Source organism: Eucyclogobius newberryi, unplaced genomic scaffold (genome assembly GCF_026437365.1).
Source record: "Eucyclogobius newberryi isolate DKJ021-1_F unplaced genomic scaffold, fEucNew1.0.hap1 SCAF_1, whole genome shotgun sequence".
Taxonomy (NCBI): Eukaryota; Metazoa; Chordata; class Actinopteri; order Gobiiformes; family Gobiidae; genus Eucyclogobius; species Eucyclogobius newberryi.
Window position 1 is genome coordinate 7,967,974 of NW_027315723.1, and position 15,707 is coordinate 7,983,680.

The 15,707-nt window shown below is 43.0% G+C and overlaps 1 protein-coding gene across 1 annotated transcript in view; it reads right to left on the reverse strand.

Annotated features, from left to right (window-relative positions):
• Positions 1-15,707, reverse strand: part of LOC140363246 (uncharacterized) — a 65,712-nt gene that overhangs the window by 36,558 nt on the left and 13,447 nt on the right. Inside the window, exons 22-26 of the mRNA XM_072449711.1 lie at positions 14,720-14,895; positions 14,073-14,188; positions 13,369-13,742; positions 8,710-13,121; positions 7,116-8,215 (exon numbers count right to left, since the gene is read on the reverse strand). Coding sequence (XP_072305812.1) covers positions 7,116-8,215; positions 8,710-13,121; positions 13,369-13,742; positions 14,073-14,188; positions 14,720-14,895 — 6,178 coding nt within the window. The remainder of the gene's footprint in view (positions 1-7,115; positions 8,216-8,709; positions 13,122-13,368; positions 13,743-14,072; positions 14,189-14,719; positions 14,896-15,707) is intronic.

Consider the following 15,707-nt stretch of genomic DNA (forward strand, 5'->3'; position numbering starts at 1 on the left):
ACGACAGCACATAGATTGCACATGAATTTCACAGTAATTGCACATGAATTGCACATGAATTCCAACAGCAATTGCACATACGACAGAATTGCACATCAGTATTAGGTTAGGTCAGTATTGCGACGGGATAACGTGACGATCTCCGGGTAAGACGACTGTTCTCCGCAGTTTCATGAGTAGAGCCAAAACACATCGCAACGACACGACGAAAACACTCAATCCAGCCGAATAAAGTCAAAACAAGTTAATTTAAAGCGATTCCAGTGCGTGTCCCGATCGTTCGTGAAGTTCCTCTTTCATATAAACGTGTATATAAACGTGTACCGACGACACGCCGTACTTTAGCGCGGCCGGAGGGCGCGGGGGGGGGGGGCTGGTGGGCTCGCTCGGAGCTAGCTCACGTCACAACAACACAACGAACGCAACGAAAAATGCTCAAATCCAGCCGAAAGAAGTCAAAAACAGTTGAATTAAAAAAACTATTCCTATCGTACAGTAAAATAGAAAAAATATCCTAACTATATTTACAAAATATAGGAGATAAAGCACAATAAGTGTGAGAAAGAAGAGAGAGCGTTTACACCGGGCTGCCAGCTGTACCAGCGCCAATCTGACCTGCAACGTGCATGTAGAAAGATACGCTTAATGCCCTTCTGTGGAACATAGTAGGCAAAGCACTAACCTCTCCATAACGACAAGCAGAAAATGTTATAGTGCACCAACAATAATTTGTATGGATTTTCAATTGCGTCGTTGTGCTGACACTCCACACTGGAATGCATTGTGCTGCGTGGTTCCTCTGGTTCCTCCTCTCTCTTGTGTCTGCTCCACTGGGCCTAGTTTAAAGCCACTCTGCTCAAGTCGAAGCCCTTTCTCAACACTCGGGGCCTGTTCTGTATGGAGGGATAGAGCAAAATGTATTATACTGTATGGTCTGTTCAAAATAAAGAATATTCTTGGATAATATCATGTTAAGGACCAAGTATATTATGCCTTACCTATTTTTGAGTAGCCTCTGTATTTGACTGTTCTTCCCACTTATTTGTGCTTTAGGCTATTTGGAAATTATTGCAATTTTGAATAAAATGGAGGTTGTGAGAACGCCCGTCGCCACAGTGCCGACTAGTTCAAAAAAGAAAAAACATGAAACTCTTAATCTTTGGTCTAGGCACATGACACGTGGGACAGTGATAGAGCTACCTTTGACCTCTGACCTTTGAGGAGTAAAACACACGTTGCTCTATGATAAACAGGAAGTCTGCCATGTTGAATCAAAGTGGCACCGCCACGTTTGACTTTTTGTTTTTCAAAATCGTACTTGTCCTAGGTTTTTCGTCCGCTCAAAACAACACTTTTTGCATCTGAAGACATTGAAATTTAATAAACATTCAAAAGAATGTTGATATTCTTTACGGCCCTCAAAAAAGGCTTAATTTCCTGTTTTTTCAAGGACAAGTCACGCCTAATGGAATTGATCTATGGAGCTCATATTTCACTCACTAATGCGTTTTTATGTCTGATTGGAAATAATTAATACTTATGTAACAAATTTACTCTATAGCGCCCCCTACACATTGTGTGAAAAACTCAACATTGTCTGATTTGATTGAAACTCATGGTTTATATTCTACTCGAGACGCCATGAAAAAAAGTGCATTACAGATATTGTGTATTTTCACAATTGGCCAGCAGTGGCGCAGTGAATGCCTTCACTTCCTCGTCCTCTTTTATTTTGATGGGACATTTCCTCTCGTGCCGCGGGCTTAGCATTAGCATTAGAGTTAGCATTAGCATTAGCATTAGCGGCGGGTCTTTGTTGCTAGGTGACGGAGGTACAGGGAGGAGGGGGTGCAGCCAGGTCACCGAGGCTCTCTCTCTCTCTTTTTCCCTGCTCAGGTCAGTGCAGAAGGTGCCTGGATCGACTGTGACACTTGCAAAATAAAGGCCTCTGTGTTTTACAGATACAGAACGAGTTTTATTTTGACAGCCTGAAAGTGACAGACGATTGTCTAAAGAATAAAGTCTAAAGAATAAAGCCTAAAGAATAAAGTCTAAAGAATAAAGCCTAAAGAATAAAGTCTAAAGAACAAAGTCTAAAGAATAAAGTCTAAAGAATAAAGCCTAAAGAATAAAGTCTAAAGTTGTTGTTGTTGTTGTTGTTGTTGTTGTTTTATGGCGGTTGGCATCCGAGTGTTGCATTACCGCCAGACTTTATTCCTCAGACGTTTCGTAGTCCTCAGACTCTGTCGTAGTCCGTAAAAGTACTCCTCCCATTGCTTTGGCGTTACAAAGCCCATGAGGTCATGATGTGTTTTTGTGACTAGAATAGTTGTTGTGTCAGAGACCAACCGGCTTTATTCCAGGGAGACTCTTCTTCACCTTCCTCGCCCTCTTTGACGTTCGGTGCTTTGGAAGTACAAAGCCCATGAGGTCATGGGACGTCTTTGTCGTTTTATCCTTTAGAAGCCTATAGAATGAAGCCTAAAGAATAAAGCTGTACGGTGGAAGCACCGAACGTCAAAGAAGGAGAGGAAGATGAAGAAGAGTCTCCCTGGAATAAAGCCGGTTGGTCTCTGAAACAACAACAACTATTCTAGTCACAAAGACATATCATGACCTCATGGGCTTTGTAACACCAAAGCAATGGAAGGAGTACTTTTACGGACTACGACAGAGTCTGAGGACTACGACAAAGTCTGAGGAATAAAGTCTGGCGGTAATGCAACACTTGGATGCCAACCGCCATAAAACAACAACAACAACAACAAGTCCTTCTTCCATCACTTTGGCGTTTCTAGGCCCATGAAGTCCAAGCGCGTTAGAACATCCTCTTGCTCCTCATCCTCGGCTCAGTCTCCAACACCCCCCACCTCTATAAACGTTTACCCAGCCCTGTGCTACATAAGTAAGCAACCACAGCCTGACACAAACCCTGTGACTGGATCGCCAGAACGTTCCGCAGATTGAACTCCCGCCCATTATTCCGAAACCACAAGGCCAACCCGGCCCTTTCCCTATCATAAGCCTCACAGCCAATCAGCACATGCTCGACAGTCTCTGGCACCCGACAGTGACCACACAGACCGGTCGGATGTTTGCCTATCCTACTCAGTGACCAATTGAGTCCAGTATGGCCAATCCTCATGCGGGCGAAGGCCCTTTCCTCCCACGCGTTCCTACCCATAGACCCGCAAGGACCCACACTACCCTGTATGTGATAGAGATGCCGTCCAGTAACACAGTGGCTCCAAAATTCCTGCCAAAGGCCGACCACATGACTCTTGATAACGGGCTTGATTTCAGACTTGCCCAACTCAACCGCCACATCAATTGATGGCCGCCGAAGGGAACGTTTAGCCAGTGCATCAGCCATTTCGTTACCATCCACCCCCACATGCGCAGGTACCCAAATGAAGGAAACCCTCACATCCTTCCTGGACAGGGAGAGCATCAGACAGAAGATGCCATTCAACACATCCTGTCTGCAATCCGATTTCCCAGATTTAATGCTTTGCAATGCAGAAAGGCTGTCAGAGGCCACCACAATGCCGCAACACTGCAAAGCAGATTCCGCCCATTCCAACGCCAACCGTATCGCTATAAGTTCCGACGTGAAAACAGAAAGGCGATCTGTCAACCTCTTCTTGACCGCTAGCCCCAGGTCAGGCACAAAATAAGCGGCGCCAGTAAGCCCACTCTCAGGATCCCTAGACCCTTCGGTATAAATAAACACATCACCTGAGTGCTTATCGATGAGCGTAAAAAAGGCTATTGCTTTTGTAGACGCGCGGCTACCAAGCAGCGACATCAGTGGAAATATTAAAGCTTATAGAATGAAGCCTAAAGAATAAAGCTGTACGGTGGAAGCACCGAACGTCAAAGAAGGAGAGGAAGATGAAGAAGAGTCTCCCTGGAATAAAGCCGGTCGGTCTCTGAGAGACCTTGCTCAACACCCGGTCTGGAGAGACGGGAGATGGCGGAGGAGAGTGGATCGGGGATGGAAGACGTTCTGGACGGCGTGGAGGAGCAGCCTTTTCTGCCTGCACGTGCCCGGAAACGTAAAAAGTCCCTTAGCTCGTCCGAGGGTTCTGGGAATGAGCAGCAGGATGAGGCTGAAGCTATTGATAACCGGGGTGAGAGCAGAGACTGTAAGGTGATCATAAAGCTTGCACAGGATAGTGCATCCTTTAAGGAGTGGAATTCAGTGGCATTGTCAAAGAGCCTAACTGTAGCTGTGGGAGTGATCAAGAGTGCGAGTGTCCTTAGAGATGGCTCGCTGCTGGTCGTGTGCAAGGACGCGGCTCAGCAACGGAAGGCGATTGGAACTAAACATCTGGGTGGAAAGGACATTCTTGTGTCTAATGCTGAAAGAAACACGGTCAGAGGAGTTATCGTAGGTGTCCCTACGGCGACGTCTGTGGATGAAGTTAAGGAGAATTTGACGGGAGTTACGGTGGTGGACGCTAGGCGTTTGAAGGTGACCCGGTTTGGGGTAAGATGTGACAGCTTGTCGGTAATGGTAACACTTGAAGGGAGGTGCCTGCCTAGTAAGGTGTTCATTGGGTACATGTGCTATAGCGTCAGGCCATATGTTCCGCCGCCCCTGCGTTGCTTTAAGTGCCAGCGCTTTGGGCATATTGCAGCGGTCTGTAGAGGGAGGCAAAGGTGTGGTAAATGTGCAGGAGATCATGAGTATGGGAAGTGTGACGTGGGTGCAAAACTGAAGTGCTGTAACTGTGGGGAAGAACATAGCTCTGCCTACGGGGGATGCAGGTTTAGCAAAAGAGCTGCTGAGGTGCAGAAAATAAAGGTCTCTCAAGGTATATCCTATGCAGATGCAGTCAAGAAAGTTTCAAGTAACGAGTTTAGAGTAAATACAGAGAGAGGAGCCAGCGCTGCTCCCAGCCAGGGCGAAATGAGAAAGGCCAGCGTGGCTCCCAAGAAGTGTGAAGGTTTCAAGAGTGGAGGTCCCAAGTGTGCAGGTTCCAGAATTAATGAGAATACCCTGGTTGTGGATAGAGAGGATTTTGTACTCTTTATGGTGGATGTTGTAAACTGTGCTCAGACTCAAAGCAGAACTGAAAGGATCAGGATCATTGCTAAAGCTGCAGGGAGATTCCTTGGAACAAAGGAGCTTGATTGGGCAGATATAGAAAACAGGCTAAAGGCGCTAAATGGGAGTCGGAGTGATGGGGGTCTGCTTGTGGGGAGTCAGAGTGATCAGAGTGACGAGATGGGGGTGGGGGTGGTCTCCTGTCCTCGTCCAGTCTCGTAGACGCACGGCTACCAAGCGGCGACATCAGTGGACATATTAAAGCCTATAGAATGAAGCCTGAAGAATAAAGCTGTACGATGGAAGCACCGAACGTCAAAGAAGGAGAGGAAGATGAAGAAGAGTCTCCCTGGAATAAAGCCGGTTGGTCTCTGAAACAACAACAACTATTCTAGTCACAAAGACATATCATGACCTCATGGGCTTTGTAACACCAAAGCAATGGAAGGAGTACTTTTACGGACTACGACAGAGTCTGAGGACTACGACAAAGTCTGAGGAATAAAGTCTGGCGGTAATGCAACACTTGGATGCCAACCGCCATAAAACAACAACAACAACAACAACAACGGACTACGACAGAGTCTGAGGACTACGACAAAGTCTGAGGAATAAAGTCTGGCGGTAATGCAACACTTGGATGCCAACCGCCATAAAACAACAACAACAACAACAACAACAACAACTATTCTAGTCACAAAGACATATCATGACCTCATGGGCTTTAATGGAAGGAGTACTTTTACGGACTACGACAGAGTCTGAGGACTACGACAAAGTCTGAGGAATAAAGTCTGGCAGTAATGCAACAATTGGATGCCAACCGCCATAAAACAACAACAACAACAACAACAACTACTACTAACCCAATGGCCGCCATCTTCCTTTGAAAATGAAAATACACTGAGTCAGAAATTCTGTTCACGTAGAACTTTAACAAACTCCTCCTAGGGCGTTTTGCCCACTGGTCTCAAAATCGGTGTACGTCCTCTGGACATGTGGGGCATCTAAAATTATTGACATTTTCGGGATTAGGACCAAAGTTACATCCGTTGTTAAAAGTCCTATGTTTATTTCTGATGTTAAACAAAAATATTATTGTGACCACGCCCCCAGACTAACCCCATGGCCGCCATCTTCCTTTGATAATGAAAAGACGCTGAGTCAGCAATTTGGTTCATGTCAAACTATAATGAACTCCTAGGGCGTTCCGCCCACTGGCCTCAAATTGGTGTACGTCCTCTGGACAAGTGGGGCGGTCGCACGGAAAGGCGGTTGCGCGGGTGGCGAGAGCCATCATCGCCGCTCTGCGACTTTAGTTGTTGTTTAATTTTTTATTCTTGAATAATAATATTTTGAAGTAATAATTGGATTTAGATTTGGCTGCAACAAACCACTGAATTTGAACGTTTGAAGAAGCAGTGACTTTATGCTTCAAATAAACTGCCACCATTGCTTTTTTAAACCATATTTACATACGGATTCATAATTTAAAACCAGCTCATATGGTTTTACAAAATGTTGAAGTATACCGGTAGTTAATTTGAGATAATTTCAGATAGAGGGAACAATATTTTGAAATTTATCATTATTTGTTCGGCAGCTTAAATTCAGGGATTTGTGGCAGTTTTTTTTTTGTTTCATGTGGAGAAGCCCAGAAATATTGACCACAAATCAGGTTAACACATCTACAATCCAACATATAGATAGAAAATGTTACCATAGATTACTGACTTTTCTCCAGCCCAGTTTTATGGTTAGAAAAAAAAACATAAAAAGTTGTCATACGCAGGCATTCTCCAACCTATTAAAAGCAATATTAATGTGATGCTTAGTGAGCTACAAGACATGGATGCTGACAGTGTGCCGTATATTCTCTTTATTGATCACACGCATTGTTTTTTTAAATAATACAAGACACAAATGCGACTACTACCACAGTATACTGAGGACAAAACAATTAAACAGAAAAACAAGGACTTAAACACAAGCTTTATCAACACATTTATCTGTCAATGCCAAGGTGCCAAGTTGGATTCTAGCATTACAGCTGGAGGTCACTTAGTTCTTAAACGTCAAAGGTATATCAATTTCCATATTTCTGTCACCCATTTTAACGTATGTGTCTATGGATTTACTTTCTTCTTTTAAAGTTTCAATGATGTTGTTTTGGAAAGCGTTCATTTTTTTGACCATTCTGTCAATGTAGATGTTTATGTCGTCTTTAAACTGGTCACCGGAAAAGTCGCCGAGCATGGTTTGGACTCTATCTTGAAGTGTTCTGATGTAATCCCACACAATCAAGTACACCTTTTCTATCTGCTTGGCGATATTTTTCAAAACAGGGGAATTAACTGCGTCTTCGTAAACGTTGCTAAGAAAATTGGTCATTTGGTCCACGTCTACAGATCTGACCATTTTGATTAACCTTTCGCCTTGCATCATAACAAACTCTGAAAGAGAATTTAGATTTCTGAATATTTCCTCAGGTGGGTAGCTTCCGATTTTCTTAACAATGATTTTAAGTTGTTCTTGGAGTCTGCTAAAAAATACAGTAAAGTCTTCCAAAATTTCACTACCACTCACAATATGGTTAGAAAACTGAAATTCGAGCATGTTTAAATGTTCAATTATTGGAGTTAACACTGCGGAGAAGTATTTTGGAACTTTGTCAATGACGTCTCTGGAGACATCTGAGACAAATTTGGCACAGACTGTGTACAGCTCAAGCCCGGAAACTTTTTCATTATAACTAGGAAGCTGGAATTTAGTTTCTCCGAGGAACCTAACAACGGCATCAACAATCATTGCGACTCTAGTATGGCAGCTCTGTAGGGTTAAAATAGCATCGTCGGCAAAACTGGTCATGTATTCATAGGGTTCCATGGCGGAGACAGTTTCGATTGTCTGTCTGAACATTATTTTGCCCTGGCCTTTAGCTTTCTCAAAGGACATAGCCACATTTCTGCCCACAGTATTTGCGCGTCGGTGCATATCTCTATACACTCTACCAGCAGCATCAACATAAATATTTACATTTGGGATTTTAGTTTGGACTGCAAGCATGGCATCATACGGCATCTCCATGTTCCAGTTAGTCTGTACGTTCAGGCTCTTCCCCACAGAAAGCTGCAGTGCCACGATATCCATATCCTCCTCAGACTGAAAACAAATACAAAAATAAATTAACACTTAGAAGCAGGCTGCTATACAACAATAATAATTTAAAAAGGGAGCTAAAAGTAAAAAATATGTTTTCATAACAAATATAACTTTGACCATTATTATTACTATGACCACAACAACTACTTACACTACTGATAGGTCTATTATTAGTACTTCACCAATGGCTAGTACTTCTACTGCTGGTCCCTTTGCTATTTATATGATTACACCAACATGTAAATAGCAACTTCACTAACACTGTCAAAGGTGTTGCAAGGTGAACAGCAACTATTAAGGCGGATACTACTTTTAATATTGCAAGTAATCAAGCTTTTAATACAGCTGTTTGTCAAAATTGTATTACTACAAATGTTATCAGTACTACTAATAGAACTAATCTGACAGTTATGGATTCACAATGAGAATACAGTCATTGTGAATCCATAACAGGCTGATTGGCATTTCAACAATAGACGAGGAATATTGCTTACTGGGTAGCGTCCATAGACTCTGGCCTTCACAGCGGTCGAGGACTTGGGAACGACCTGAGCTCCGATGAGTCCAGATGGATTGGACACAGACATCAGCAGACCCTCATCTCTGTTCACCTTCATGGACTGTTCGAGGTTGAAGGATGTTGCAAGTGTCATAGAGTTGGTCATGTCCATTTCCACGGTGGGAGAAAGGACGATGACGTTGTTGTGGTTGAACTCTACATTTGTGTGTCTCACAGCCATGGTGGAATCCATTCTTAGTCCATCATTTGTCTTGATAGCAGCTGTGCCTTCAGCATTTCCAGCGAGCATCTCAAATTCGGAAGTGGAGACGACGTCCAGCTTTATGGTCAATACGTCTTCGGTGTTAAACAGTCCAGCATTGGTTTTGAGTGTCAGCATTGCGGTCTTCATGGAGAACTCATAAATCATCTCTCCCAAACGTGGGATCTTGATGCTGTTCATTCTTGGCAGGGTAACTTTGATCAGTTTGCTTAGAGCGGATGGATCATTGAAGTCAATCATGACCATCATTTCTGGGTTTTTCACAAACTTCAAATTTGAATTGATGTCGAGAGTTTGCTGAGTGGTGATGAAGAAATTATCAAAACCTGCATCCTCCCACAGAGAAACGTCCTCCATTTTTGGGATGGTGATACCAACATATGGCAGTTCAATTTCAGGGACAGTGATTTGTTCTTTCAGCACATCCAAATTGGCCTCTCCATTAATTTGGTACATGATGTTCATTTCTTTCTCTACATTTTCCAAGCTAAAGAGGTGGGAATATTTGTACTGGTTGAATCGAGCCAAGCCTGTCCAGCTAGCCTTCTGCTCCACTGGGTTCAGGGCAAAAGAAAAGTCATTTTGGAAGTCTGTTTTGCCTGATAGCTTGAATGGAAGAGCGACCTTTCCATTTGCCTTGTTTTGAGCTTCGAAGGAGAGGTCTTTCCGAGTAACCAAGAATGCAATAGAGTTAGCAAGTATTCCTTCAACTTTACCAACAAGCTCTGCATTGTGGGAGGCAGTGAAGTCAATTGTCAAGTCCCCAGCCTTTGCCTGGAATTTACCCTCTGCCACACTGTTTTTAAGGAATGGGGCTTCGGTCTCCATCTTGGCATCAACAATAACATGTCTTAACATTAAAATGTCTGCGTCCAATTTCTGGATGACTTTCATGCCGCGGAAACTGGTAGCTCCGTTGGAGGTGATCTTCGCTGTGGGGAAATCGAAAACAACTTCTATGTCGCTTTTGTGGTTGGCTTCGTGGTTGTTCACTTTATCATCAACAGAGTTTTCAACTTTCACGGTAGCGATGCCATCTTGAATTTCCAAAGTTGTAATTTGGTTCAGGATCATGCTGTTAATGAATTTAAGAAGTGGGGATTGGATGTCATGCTTGTAGTTAGTCTCCATTTTGGAGGACACACCACTCTCCATTGTGAAGGATGCCTTGTTGACCAGCTCTCCCTTGTACAGCTCAGTGTCTGCCTTTGCGTTGGTTTCAGCAGATGCCAAAGCAGAGTCCCTATAGATGGTTGTAGAAGCCTGGTGGTCCAACTGAATGGTGTAATGGTCAAACTTGATATTTTCAGCAATGGCCAAATGGTTCATACTTGGTAAGACAACATTACTAGATGCTGCAAGGGTATATTCAAGTGGTTTCAAAATAGAATTGGCATTGGATTTAAGGCTGAAGAGGAAATCTGGGGTGTCTGAGGTAACCGTGTTGTTTTCAAAGTTAACGTTGGTCTTCATCTTGTAATGCGGCGAAACCACTTTGACCTCTCCCAAAAGCTTTCCCAAACATGGAACAGCACTCATCTCCTTCAGGGTCTGAGTAACCTCCATTGCCAGTGTCTCGTAGTCAAATGATCTGACTTTCTGCAGCATTCTGATGACAAAGTCGTTGATATCTTCAACAAATTGCTTGAAGTCAACAGCATACAGTTCCTCAACCAAACCCTGAAGTGGCAGCATCACTGTCTTGACAGCTGGTTTGATGTCGATGGACTTAATAGCAGCAAACACAGCTTGGATTTTCTCTCTGACCTGGTACTGCTTCATGATCTTAACAACCTCATCCATAAAAGCACCAATCATTTTCTCCACTTCGTAACTGGACAGGATCTGCTCCATTTTGCCATAGATAACGTTAAACCTTTCGACCAGGTTGTACTTCTTCATCCAAGTAATGATCATCTCTTTGGCAGACCTCACCATTGCCACAACTTTGTCTGTAGGGAATTTAGCTGACAGGTTGTTGATTGTGCTTTCAATAGAGCTGAGGAACTTTTTTACATCTTGGACAAAAAGGTTAGCATCAAACTTGTCAATGACCTCTTTCAGCTCTGTAATTTTGCTGTGAAGTCTTGTGCTGATTTTGTACTTGTTGTCAATGTCTTTAACTGTGTTGATGGTTTGGTCCATAATGCTAATCATTGCATTTCTGAAGTTTTCAACCAGTGCTGGCAAATGTTCGATGAAGGGAATCATGATGTGATGTTCCCCATTCTTCTCATAGATTACAAAGCCAGAAACACTATAGTCTCTGTCATTTTTATCGAATAGAGAAGTAGATACAGCATTGGTCATCTCAACTCCAACTTTCTCTGCATTGTTGAAGGCACTTAGTTCGTGATTGAAAGCGTGTTCGTTCACGTTGGATGTCATTTTCAGGTTGACACTTTGCTCTTTCAGTGTGAGCAAGCTGTCAAACTTATTGTCCATGCTGGTCTGGAGGGTCAGTTCGCTTCCCAGGTCTTTCATGGTAGCAGAGGCTCTATTTTCCATTGAGTGGGTAAACATCAATGGCTCGGCTTTCATCAAAAATTTGCTGTACATTTGAGCATTTTTCTCCCCATAGAAGTTGTAATCGATATTTGAGTTACAAATGGCATCCACGTTCAGGGTGAAGGGGGCTGCACTGGATTTGAAGGTGCTGTCAAAGCGCAGTATTGGGGAGTTTAAGTTGATGACGTCGCTGAACTTCATAGTCAGGCCAGAAATTTCCACATCGGCATCATGCGTGATGTGGTAGCCCAACAGTTTGCCATTGGTGTTGCACTTGGTGGACAAGATCATGTCAACAAACTTAAGTTCGTACGTATGACGAATCTCCTCATCATTGTATCTGCCCATTGTTGTTCCAACTAGTTCCATTGTGTAGGGCTCTGCTTTGAATTGTGCATCATTGTTGAAGTCCATGTCGACAATCTTCATCTGGTTTTTCATAATGACATTGGCGGTGAAGCGTTCGACATTGGCTGTAACATCATGCATGTAGGTGTTTTGGCTGTTCAGGAAGTTGTCAGTCTTGGATTGGAGAGTGAAAGACTTCATGGTAAGAGATAAAGTGTGCGAGTTCTTTGTGCTAACTTCATTGTAGGAAGCCACCATGTTGTTTGAAGCGACCAGGCCATCTCCGCTAAGCCTCAGGTTAACTCTGTTTCTTCCATTTAGGTCATAGACATTGCCTTTCATGATACTGTTGAGATACACTTCGGAGCTTGCGATTTTGCCCTCGACATTCAGCTCAGCTTTGTTCTCTCTAATGCCTCCCTTTGTAGTAATAGACATTGTAGCCCCAGTAGAGTCCGCTCCTGCGTGGAAGACATTTTCAAAAGTGAGTGGGGTAACCTGGGCAGTCGTGGTGCAGCTTGTGGTCAGGCCATTGCTATCAAAGGTCAGGGTTGCTTTGTGAGAGGCAAGGCTGGAGAAGAGGTTGACCGAAGCATCAGAGTTGACCTCCAGACCAGATGGTACCAGGGTTCCAGTCAGCAGAGAGTAGGCACGGTTTGAAGAATCATCTGCTTGGTTTTCCATTCTCAATGTTACTTGCTCTTCAGATGCTAGCAGCTCCATCTGACTACGCAGCATTTTCTCCTCGCTAGCTTTAGTCACAGAATCGGTCTGGATGCTAAGCTTAACGTCCTTGTACACTACGGTGATTTTGGTGGTGTGCTTGAGTGGTTCGCTGTTCATGTTGGTGTTTGAGTCGATGATGAGCTCATTGTTAGCGTAGGACATCTTAATTTTGTTGTTTAGCTTCACAATCTCAGATTGAAGGCTGACAGTGCTTTCTGCTTTAGCTTCCCTCTTAGCTGGCTCAAAGGAGAAGGTGTTCTGGGATGTACAGGTGGCTTCAATTGATCCAATAGTCATGCTAGCGTCCGAATTAATGTCCCCAGAAAGCATTGTTTGTGCGAGGGTGAACTGAGCAGAGGTACTCATGGAAGTGTCCACTCCCGGGGCTTTTACGGTCATACCAATCCTGCCTCCAGACCAGATGTTGTCAGTGACGCCGAAGTTGTTTCGGACTTTTATTTCAGAACGAAGGAGCTCATGTCTCAAGCCAAAGAAGAGGGATGCGGTGACACCATTGAATTCCTCAAAGAGATCAGCAGATCCTGTTTTAAGATAAAGATAAAATACTATTAATGACATGTATGGTAAAGTAAGTTAATGTTTATATGTTTAAAACTCAAAATTACTGTAAACTGATTGGTGAACTTCACATTATTTGCAAGATCCATAATACATATTTAAATGAATGTTATTAATACAAGTGTGTAGATAACTTTGTAAACCTTTCAGCTATACAGCTATTGCATTTAACTCATTCACCTATTGATAACAAAATGCTGTGTGATTTACCTGCATTAGTGAAAGACAGCAGCTTGATGGGGCTCTCGCCCTTGATGTTGTATTCAGCCTTATAACTGGGGGACTCTTCAGTGTAGTTGCCTACAACCACCCTTGTGTCCCAGTTGTACAGATTGCTCTCCATTTTGGTCATCATCTCCATTTTACCCATGAGGGGTACAGTGAGCTCATATTCGGTCGGGAGGGTGAACGTGGGGATTGGGATGTCCTTGGAGTTAAAGTCCAAGTTGATTTGTGGCACACTGACATGAGGAACGGTGACTCTGGCTGGGATGCGCAGCTCCTCTGAGGACTTTCCGCCAAAAGGCACAGGGAGATAGATGATCATGGAGTCTTTGTTGAAGTTGTATTTTAGTGTACTTTCACTAGTGGAAAAAGATGAAAATTGTAATTTTTCTTTATCTTACCATGTAGTTTTGCACTAGTTCTGATACAGATCATTTTATTCGGTCAAGCTGCGAATTTTACCATTCATCTAGCAGTCTTTTTGTGCAACAGAGCCAATGTATCAGTAGCATGGCAAGGATAGATAGTAATAACTGTGTTATATAACACAGTTAGTGTGTTATATTACGTACAAGAAGCATAGAGCAAGCAATAGTTTTAAAGGTAATAGTACTTAAATCAGCAATAGCATAAAACAAGTATTTACTGTACATTAATAAACTGTACTCAAGACTGTGTTGACTACTTACAAGTTCATGAACAGGTTCTCAGGCATGGCTGGCATTTCCATATTTGTCATTTTGTCATTCAGAGACTCCACATAGGGAAAATCTCCCTTGAACTTGTCCATCCAGATAGTACCGGCCTGAAACAGAAGGATTAAATCATATTTTTAAATATGGGGTAAATGTATCCATCCATCTTCTTCCGCTTATGATGCCTGAGCCACCTCAGCTGGAGGAGCAGTGGCTCTACTCCGAGCTCCTCATCCTTTCTCTAAGGGAGCGCCCAGCCACCCTGCGGAGGAAACTCATTTCGACCGCTTGTATCCACGATCTTGTCATTACTCAAAGCTCATGAACATAGGTGAGGGTAGGAACGTAGACCGACCGGTGAATCGAGAGCTTTGTCTTTCAACTCGGCTCCTGCATCACCCCAAGAAGTCAGGTATTCTGCACTGCTTTTCGGCCCGTAGGCCACAACAGTACAGTACATTAATTGATGTAAAATTAAAAAAAAACATGTGCAGTAATAAATAACATTAGTTTGATTAGTAAATATATATGGTTTTGTATTTGGTCTATCTGATTTGTAATTTATGATCAATATGTTTTGTATGTTTTCATTATGTTTTTTAATTGCGTAAGGGCTAAATGACTGCAAAGCTTTTTTGTACCTCCAGGCCCTTGTTGATGATGTGGCGCACTTTCATGTCTGTGTTGACCACCCTCTGGTCCATGACTTCGCTTGCAAACAGCCTGAGCCAGTCCTGGGCAGCTTCACTGTAATCCACCAATACTTTGGTCTCCGCGTTCACATTGGACATCAGCTTCACCTCTGCCTGCTCCCCCTCTGAAACAGCAACATGTAGAGTTGATTCATGCTTTGTTTGACTTTTTTTGTACAAACTGTCTTATAGGTATAGGTAAGATATATAGTCTTAATCGTTGGATTTGCATTAAAATCTAACATTAGATATCATGTTGAACATGTTGAAATTTTTATTAATAGCACAATTTGCATTTGATTCTTTTTAGTGAATGCAACTGAAGAGCTTCAAAAATTCTCCTACAAAGCAGAGTTGAGCTAACCTTGCCAGCCAGATGATATTTGTAGAACTAAATTGAAAGTGCTACACATATCAATCTGGTGTGAGCCAGGTTAGTGTAGAGCTACAATGAACTGAGACTGGGGTAAAACTGTCAAATTAGCAAAACCCAAGAGCCTTGAAAGAGTGATTTTCTCATTTATTACATCACGCATAGATGACTGCTACTGTCTTTATTATGGTCTCTATCTGACCTCTCTTAAACGCTTGCAGTTCCTGCAGAATGCGGCGGCCCTCATAGGTACAAGGCGTCACAACACGTGACTCCAGTCCTGGCATCACTGCACTGGTTTCATTTCAATTTCAGATGTTGCTCACTGTTTTTATGTCTTTAAATGGTCTGGCTCCCTGTTATTTGCGGGAGTTATTGTCCAACCATGTTCGATCCTCCTCACAGCTCCTCCTGGAACAGCCTCTGCATGTCAGAGACACTAGAGCAGTTTAAATCCTCGTTAAAAACCTACTTTTTCTCTCTGGTCTTTTAAACACGAACTGAGCTTAGTCATTATTTTAACAACAACAACAATAACAACAACAACAACAACAACAACAACAG